Source organism: Gadus chalcogrammus, chromosome 11 (assembly GCF_026213295.1).
Source record: "Gadus chalcogrammus isolate NIFS_2021 chromosome 11, NIFS_Gcha_1.0, whole genome shotgun sequence".
NCBI lineage: Eukaryota > Metazoa > Chordata > Actinopteri > Gadiformes > Gadidae > Gadus > Gadus chalcogrammus.
This window is the reverse complement of record NC_079422.1, coordinates 26,527,352-26,535,947: the sequence shown is the minus strand read 5'-3', so window position 1 is coordinate 26,535,947 and position 8,596 is coordinate 26,527,352. Positions and strand designations below refer to the sequence as shown.

Below are 8,596 nucleotides of genomic sequence, written 5' to 3'. Positions count from 1 at the left end.
ATATTCCAAAATATGGCTAAATACTTTAGGCCTACAAATACATTTATTTTTGTTTCATCATCACTTCAGTTCCGTCATGTTGAGTTGAGCTGTAGCCCAGCTGTCAGCTGACTGTCACCAGGATTCCATCCTCTAGGTGGGTTGTTCTAAAGCGGTCCATAACGCTGGGTACTTACTGCACCGACTGGTCCTCTCGTACCACGATACTGTGAGCAGTGATGCCTTCTGCCCTCCCGGACGCAGACACCGGAGCTGGGCTCGTCTGAGAACCCTTCTGGGGTCGGGTATCACCTGATTCCATTTGCTCTGGACACGTTGTGGGGGTTAATGGGGAGAGCCTCACTGTATCCACCGTCCTCCCTGAACCCGTCCACAGGAGTGCTACCGCGTGCTGATCGCTGGGGGGAATACCTCGGCCCAGATGGTGGAGCTCCCATCTGAACACGTCTTCTTTCTAGGTACAAATATTCTCGGTTTTCTTTGTTGTTTCACACTTATCTGAATTATTTGTAAAGGTAAAGTGAATTTGTAAATGTCCTGTACTTTATGCTGTGACACCCAAACTGCCTAAGATCCCAGGGAAAAGACCCCCCTGACATGACCCCAATGACATGACCCCCCTGACATGACCCCAATGACATGACCCCCCTGACATGACCCCAATGACATGACCCCCCTGACATGACCCCCCTGACATGACCCCAATGACATGACCCCCCTGACATGACCCCAATGACATGACCCCCCTGACATGACCCCAATGACATGACCCCCCTGACATGACCCCCCTGACATGACCCCAATGACATGACCCCCCTGACATGACCCCAATGACATGACCCCCCTGACATGACCCCAATGACATGACCCCCCTGACATGACCCCAATGACATGACCCCCCTGACATGACCCCAATGACATGACCCCCCTGACATGACCCCAATGACATGACCCCCCTGACATGACCCCAATAACATGATCCCAGTGCCATGACCCCCATTACATGACCCCCGTGACATTAACCCTGTGACATGACCCCCATTATGCATTCCCTGTTTGTTTTGATTGTTTATCTTCTTATTGGCTGCTGCTGCGTCAGAGTAACCGTCCGTCCGTCCGTCCGTAGGGGGCCCTTGAGGACGGGCGCCGCGTGGCCCAGGCGGCCGCCCGCACCCTGACCCCCGTCACCCTGGTCCTGGGGGGGGGGAACCCGTGCTACGTGGACCGGCAGTGTGACCTGGGCGTCGCCGCGCGCCGCATCGCCCGCTTCCACAACGCCGGCCAGAGCCTGGTCGCCCCCGACTGCGTGCTCTGCCACGCGGCCGGCAGGGAGGGGCTCCTGCGGGCGCTGAAGTAACCGGAAGGTTGCTGGTTCGATCCCCAGCTCCTCCTAGCTGAGGGTGGAGGTGTCCCTGAGCGAGACGCCTCACCCTGACTGCTCCTGACCAGCCGGCTGTCGCCCTGCGGGGCTGACTCCGCCGTCGGTGTGTGAATGTGTGCATGAATGGGTGAATGTTAGGCAATATTTTAAAGCGCTTTGAGCGGCCACTGGTCAGAAAAGCGCGGTATGAATGCATCCGTTTACATCAGATGAGTGTAAACATCTGCAGTGCATGCTACACTGGTCCCTGTTGCTATCGTCGCTGCTGTCCGTCTCCCTGCAGCTCCGACCATCCTGACGGACGCGGTGGAGGCGGACGCTGTCACGCAGCAGGGCGCCAGCGGCCCGCTGCTCCCCGTCCTCAGCGTGGCGGGCGTGGACGAGGCCGTGGCCTTCATTGAGCGGCGGGAGAAGCCTCTGTGCGTGTACGTCTACTACCCGCCCAGGAACACGCCCACCTCGATACCTCGATACCACAGATACGGAATATGGACGACTTATAACAACTTAACGATAAAAGCACGGTGTCTTGTACTGGTAACGCCAGAAGAGGTCCAGTCTGGACTTAAAGCAGTTCGAACTATCAATCATGAACACATTCTCAGGGAGTGAGTTCCTATCAGCTACAGTTCTTTGGCTGAAGAACGAGCCTCGCACATCGAGCCTGAACCACTGCTGGTGAATGTTCTGCCCCGGGCCCCTCTTCTGTCCGTACCATTCATGACCCTGTACCCTGGTGTCAGCGCGTGGTCTGCTGTGCCTCAGTGAGGGTGGTTTGAGGTTGACTCCCACACGACTCAGAGCCTCAGTGCGTCCCTCTGTTCATCTCCATGACAACCAGGTGATCGCCCGGCTCACGCCCGAGACGTCGAGCGGCGCGTTCTACGCCAACGACGTTCACGCGGTGCAGAGCGTGAGGATGGGGCTGCGCTGCGGCGGCGTGGGTGAGTGGGGGCCCCCGCGCGGCTCATTAGTACCCGCTGATGAATGGGACGGGGGGGGGGGGGGGGGGGGGCGCAACGGCAATACATCAACCTCTCCCCGTGTCCTCCCCACCCCCAGGAGCGAGCGGGAGGGGCTCCTACCACGGGCGCAGCAGCTTCGACGCCTTCTCCCACCGGAGGTCCTGCCTGCTGCGGGGCACGCACTCACCTACCTGCGCTACCCCCCCTACGAGGAACGCAACCTGACCCTGGTGGCCTGGGCCAGCGCCCCGTCCCAGAGGGGCCAGGGCCCCGTCCCAGAGGGGCCGGCGCCCCGACCCAGAGGGGCCGGCGCCCCGACCCAGAGGGGCCGGGAACCCGTCCCAGAGGGGCCGGCGCCCCGTCCCAGAGGGGCCAGGGCCCCGTCCCAGAGGGGCCGGCGCCCCGTCCCAGAGGGGCCAGGGCCCCGTCCCAGAGGGGCCGGCGCCCCGAACCAGAGGGGCCGGCGCCCCGTCCCAGAGGGGCCGGCGCCCCGTCCCAGAGGCCCCGTCCCAGAGGGGCCAGGGCCCCGTCCCAGAGGGGCCAGCGCCCCGACCCAGAGGGGCCAGGGCCCCGTCCCAGAGGGGCCAGCGCCCCGACCCAGAGGGGCCGGCGCCCCGTCCCAGAGGGGCCGGCGCCCCGTCCCAGAGGCCCCGTCCCAGAGGGGCCGGCGCCCCGTCCCAGAGGCCCCGTCCCAGAGGGGCCAGCGCCCCGACCCAGAGGGGCCAGGGCCCCATCCCAGAGGCCCCGTCCCAGAGGGGCCAGGCCAGGGCTGGTGCCAGCTCTCGTGATAGGCACAGCAGGCTAGCTGGTAGGCTAGTCACAGCAGGCTAGCTGGTAGGCTAGCTAGGGGGCTAGTCACAGCAGGCTAGCTGGTAGGCTAGCTGGGGGGCTAGTCACAGCAGGCTAGCTGGTAGGCTAGTCACAGCAAGCTAGCTGGTAGGCTAGCTGGGGGGCTAGTCACAGCAGGCTAGCTGGTAGGCTAGTCACAGGAGGCTAGCTGGTAGGCTAGTCACAGGAGGCTAGCTGGTAGGCTAGTCACAGCAGGCTAGCTGGTAGGCTAGCTGGGGGGCTATTCACAGCAGGCTAGCTGGTAGGCTAGCTGGGGGGCTAGTCACAGCAGGCTAGCTGGTAGGCTAGTCACAGGAGGCTAGCTGGTAGGCTAGTCACAGGAGGCTAGCTGGTAGGCTAGCTGGTGCCCGAGCATTGTGGGGAAGAGTCCTTGATGTCTCCAGTGCTCTCTCCTCACCACGACCGGACATTCACAGAGCAGGGCCAGTAAGACTCTGGCTGGCTAAACCCTTTCAGACAGGATCGGGTGGGAATGTGCAATGTGGCACAACCATGGCTTAATGTGGCTTAACTCAAATCACGTTTAGTCTTGAGGATCCAAATGTTTTTCCACTAACATTTTTCCGTGATCCCCGGACTCATGGGCTTTAAGGCAATCCGAAGAAAAACATACAGCCATTTTGAATACTCTGTGGTTTTATTCTGTTAACATAATCCTAAAACAAAACGTCAGCATCTCTCATTGTTTGTCTCGCTCCATGTCCGTGGTTCCCGTGCTCCTCAGAGTGGGGTTCTGTTATGTGGGTCGCTGGTAGATGGTCTCCTGGCTGCCCTCCTTCATGGCTGCGTACCGGGCCACAGTGAACAGGTAGTCGCTCAGCCTGAGGGGAGGGCGGACATGTGTTCAGATAAGCTTGTTATTATTATTATATTAAAGATATCTGTTGATGTCCATGAACCTTTGAAATGTACCTGTTCAAATATTTGGCAACGTTTGGGTCCACTTCGCCCGCACGAACGATGGGAGAAACCCTAAGACAAGAGCAAGGGAAGGATTAAACATTAATACAGAGTTCTACAAGAAGATTGTCAAATAGAAAGGAGGCTAAACCGACCAATGGAAACACGGCCAGACTGACCTGCGTTCTGCCCGGCGACAGATCGTCCGGGCAACGTGGAGAGCAGAGCTGCTCTTCCCGCCAGACTGGTTTAAATAAATATCATGTTACTGGTTCAATCAAATAACATGTTACAGGTTCAATCAAATCAATAACGTGTTACTGGTTCAATCAAATCAATAACATGTTACTGCTTCTATCAAATAACGTGTTACTGGTTCAATCAAATCAATAACGTGTTACTGGTTCAATCAAATCAATAACGTGTTACTGGTTCGTGAGGAGACCTAGTTAGTGAGGAGACTTACAGGCAGGATGAAGTTAGTTAGTGAGGAGACTTACAGGCAGGATTAAGTTAGTTAGTGAGGAGACTTACAGGCAGGATGAAGTTAGTTAGTGATGAGACTTACAGGCAGGATGAAGTTAGTTAGTGAGGAGACTTACAGGCAGGATGAAGTTAGTTAGTGAGGAGACTTACAGGCAGGATGAAGTTAGTTAGTGAGGAGACTTACAGGCAGGATGAAGTTAGTTAGTGAGGAGACTTACAGGCAGGATGAAGTTAGTTAGTGATGAGACTTACAGGCAGGATGAAGTTAGTTAGTGAGGAGACTTACAGGCAGGATGAAGTTAGTTAGTGAGGAGACTTACAGGCAGGATGAAGTTAGTTAGTGAGGAGACTTACAGGCAGGATGAAGTTAGTTAGTGAGGAGACTTACAGGCAGGATGAAGTTAGTTAGTGAGGAGACTTACAGGCAGGATGAAGTTAGTTAGCGGTGGAAGTTCCTCTGTGAATTCATCAATCCAGGTTTCCAGTTCTGCTATTGGCTCAGGGCTGAACGTAGTTTTCTCTAAGAGAAAAGAACTGCAGTTATATTTGAGGCTAAACAATGAAGCCAAGTTAAAGTTCCTAAATAAACGACTGATCCCAGATGGGACTTTGGGGTTGAATTACTTCTGTGACTCTCTCTTGCGGAGGACACCGGCGTGGCAACATTTGAACCCAAATCTTGTAGGACGCACTGGATCTGGAGAAAGAGCAGTCATAGTCAACCCCGGACGGTGCCATCACCAGAACACGCTGGCTTTAGCAGAGATCCTGACGGTACCTTGTCCAGCTGAGGGGTGAAGGAGTGGCCTTTGTCCAGACAGAACTCCCGGGCCAAGCTGTGATGTGGAATAACCGCGGTCTCGTTACAGAACTGAGGCACTGGACGACGACGTCAGGAATAGGTGGAATTATTAGGGTCCATATTATTTACCCTAAGGCAGAAGACAGCTCATCTGTGGTCCCCAGTGCCTCAAACACCTGGTCCTCTTTGGGCCTCCTCTCGCCCGTGAAGGTGCTGGAGAAACCTTCAGAGCAGGGAACACGTCAGATGGATCTTAAAGGAGGAGGCCGGCTGTGTTGTCATAGAAACAGAGCAGCTTGCCTTTGTCTCCAGTCTTTGTGTAGATCTTTGGGACTCTACTGTCTCCATCAGTGGAGTAAGGGCTGGGAATGAAGAATAGAATCAGAGGTTACAAAACACATTGCCTGCTTAGGGATTAGTGTTTCGACCATTGCTGTATAAAAAGAGACAGAAAGTATGTGAATGCCTAAAAGCCAAATTGTTATATGATTGACCCCCATGCTAACCTACCAGCGTTAGGTTACAAAACAATTAGCTTGTTACATCCCCGTTTAAACGCTGACAGCTTCAATATACACAGCTTAATAATATATATACCTCCTGCATACGCCAAACAACGTTTCTGTGGACGGCCGATGTAAACATGTGCCTCTCCTTATCAACAAACGCACATTTAACACCTTGAGAACGAATGAAGCCATTGTAAATAAACTTCGCCTTTTTTTTGTCTTTCCGGACTCTCCGTACAAATGTACGGAGGGTCCGAATGGACAAAAAAAAAGGCGAAGGAAGGTTTCAGATCGCACGACCAATGGCGCGAGTGTCGCCGTATGCGTCAATGGAGAATCCTCGTCGTTGATTGGATAGCAGCATAAACATGTGACGAGTAAACGTCCGCTTATTGGCTGCTCGAACCCTAAACCATACGAGCCCCGCCCCTTTCTTAGTGTGTTTTGTTGTCCCTCAATACTGAACACTGAGTTCACGTTTCATTCAATTTTAATCTAAAAGTGCAGCCGTTAATACCGGTCTTATTCTGTGTCGTTCTTAAAGGAAGTAACGTTCAATAGGGGTGAACTCGAGCTGAGTGTACGAGGCGTCTCACCGGCTGTCACATCAGTCACATTAGTGGTTGTCCCTACACACTCACACACAAACACATACACACATGCTGTGAACCTCAAAAGGTAAAGAAACACAAATGCATGTCCGACACTGCATCATCTCCGCGCCAGGGAAGGCCATCCTGCACGGAGAGCATGCGGTCGTGCACGGAAAGGTGGGTGTGATTATTTATGATATATAAAGTGCCTCGAAGTAGACCTGACAGTATGTTGCTTTTCTTTCTGACAGTTGTTCATAAAGCTAGTCTGTTTAGAGCTCCTCTTCATACTATACTAACTGTCATCTTTAGATTGTTTGTATTCAATGCCAAATTGAAATGTTCTCATTGTAACTGGAACCAGAATCTATACCTCATCAGTGAGAATGCTCGAGGACTCATGTCGAAGTGTCGATCATGGGGATTATTGCAACAGGGCCTGATAAGGACGTTGCAGGATCAATATTATGCATTATCCATATAAGTTCTGAACAAAAGTATGATGTTTAGATTTTTAGATTTTTTAGATTTTGTGTCATGAAATGCATGAATTCCAACAGGTGGCTCTTGCTGTCAGCCTCAACCTCAGGACTTATCTAGAATTGAAGGCGACCTCTACTGGTAAAGTCTCTATAGACCTTCCCAACATCGACACATTCCTCTACTGGGACCTGTCTGACCTCCAGCCGCTGGTGTCGGAGTCCTTCGGTAAGAGCGCCTGACGCGTCTCCAAGTCTCTCGTCAGCACAGTACTCTGGGCCTGGCCCATGTTGCCAGACCTGCGAGGTAAACCGTGTGTGTCTTCAGCCAAACCAGAGGAGGCCCAGCGGTTGGACCCGGAGCTCCTCGGACGACTGCGAGAGTTTGTGGGCGTCACCAATGGAAACCTGGACACGCGCAGCATGGCCACCCTGGCCTTCCTCTACATCTACCTCTCCTTGTTTGGATCAGGGTAAGAGAACACCTGGTCTGGGCCTTCTTCACCTGGCGGGCATTTTGTTTAGCCGGCTGGGGAAACCTTCAAACCGAGCATCTCTGGGGAAACCACGACAACTTTATGAAATTCATTCTAAACTCTATCGGGACGGGATAACCTAGAGATTATTAGTTGAGTTGTCATGTTTTCCCAGAAGGTTCCAAAAGGTTAACCCACCAATATATTTTGCAAAGAAGTATTTCTGCACAAATGCTTAGATGAGATATGTATATTTCCAGTTGGTTGAGTAACCTAGTGCAGTTAACTGGTCTAGTCAATGACATGGATTCAATCATGTTTCTGTTGAGTCCCGGTAACCTGGTTGATGCTGCTGCGGGGCTCCCTGGAGGTGAGGGAGGATGTGAGGGAGGATGTGAGGGAGGCGGTGAGGGAGGAGGTGAGGGAGGCGGTGAGGGAGGAGGTGAGGGAGGCGGTGAGGGAGGAGGTGAGGGAGGAGGTGAGGGAGGCGGTGAGGGAGGAGGTGAGGGAGGAGGTGATGGAGGAGGTGATGGAGGAGGTGAGGGAGGATGTGAGGGAGGATGTGAGGGAGGCGGTGAGGGAGGAGGTGAGGGAGGAGGTGAGGGAGGAGGTGAGGAGGAGGAGAGGGAGGATGTGAGGGAGGATGTGAGGGAGGAGGTGATGGAGGAGGTGATGGAGGAGGTGAGGGAGGAGGTGATGGAGGAGGTGAGGGAGGAGGAGAGGGAGGAGGTGAGGAGGAGGAGAGGGAGGATGTGAGGGAGGAGGTGAGGGAGGAGGTGAGGAGGAGGAGAGGGAGGAGGTGAGGGAGGAGGTGAGGGAGGAGGTGAGGAGGATGTGAGGGAGGAGGTGAGGGAGGAGGTGAGGGAGGAGGTGAGGGAGGAGGTGAGGGAGGAGGAGAGGAGGAGGTGAGGGAGGAGGTGAGGGAGGAGGTGAGGGAGGATGTGAGGGAGGAGGTGAGGGAGGAGGTGAGGAGGAGGTGAGGGAGGAGGTGAGGGAGGAGGTGAGGGAGGAGGTGAGGGAGGAGGTGAGAGGAGGAGGTGAGGGAGGAGGTGAGGGAGGAGGAGAGGAGGAGGTGAGGGAGGATGTGAGGGAGGAGGTGAGGGAGGAGGAGAGGAGGAGGTGAGGGAGGAGGTGAGGGAGGAGGTGAGGGAGGAGG

General features: G+C 54.5%; 4 protein-coding genes across 4 annotated transcripts in view; 3 read left to right on the top strand and 1 right to left on the bottom strand.

Annotated features, from left to right (window-relative positions):
• The first annotated feature begins 218 nt into the window (after nt 1-218).
• Nucleotides 219-3,134, top strand: aldh3b2 (aldehyde dehydrogenase 3 family, member B2). Its single transcript, XM_056602860.1, is given in 8 exon segments — nt 219-260; nt 377-465; nt 1,135-1,353; nt 1,534-1,565; nt 1,665-1,814; nt 2,206-2,325; nt 2,444-2,524; nt 2,527-3,134. Coding segments are annotated over 8 exon segments (1,341 nt in total).
• A 689-nt stretch (nt 3,135-3,823) lies between these two features.
• On the bottom strand, nt 3,824-6,149 carry mmab (metabolism of cobalamin associated B). Its single transcript, XM_056601742.1, has 9 exons — nt 5,981-6,149; nt 5,684-5,745; nt 5,513-5,606; nt 5,360-5,417; nt 5,206-5,278; nt 5,004-5,101; nt 4,275-4,339; nt 4,108-4,167; nt 3,824-4,016 (listed from the first exon to the last, which is right to left on the bottom strand). The coding sequence occupies exons 1-9, from the start codon at nt 6,082-6,084 to the stop codon at nt 3,932-3,934; spliced, it is 699 nt and encodes a 232-aa protein (XP_056457717.1). The 5' UTR covers nt 6,085-6,149; the 3' UTR covers nt 3,824-3,931.
• A 167-nt stretch (nt 6,150-6,316) lies between these two features.
• Nucleotides 6,317-7,441, top strand: mvk (mevalonate kinase). Its single transcript, XM_056602859.1, has 3 exons — nt 6,317-6,662; nt 7,046-7,193; nt 7,293-7,441. Exons 1-3 carry the CDS (start codon nt 6,585-6,587, stop codon nt 7,439-7,441), a joined length of 375 nt encoding a protein of 124 aa, XP_056458834.1. The 5' UTR covers nt 6,317-6,584.
• A 345-nt stretch (nt 7,442-7,786) lies between these two features.
• rgmb (repulsive guidance molecule BMP co-receptor b) overlaps nt 7,787-8,596 on the top strand; it is a 4,172-nt gene continuing 3,362 nt past the window's right edge. Inside the window, exon 1 of the mRNA XM_056602858.1 lies at nt 7,787-7,858. Within this exon, the coding sequence (XP_056458833.1) occupies nt 7,787-7,858 (72 nt within the window). The remainder of the gene's footprint in view (nt 7,859-8,596) is intronic.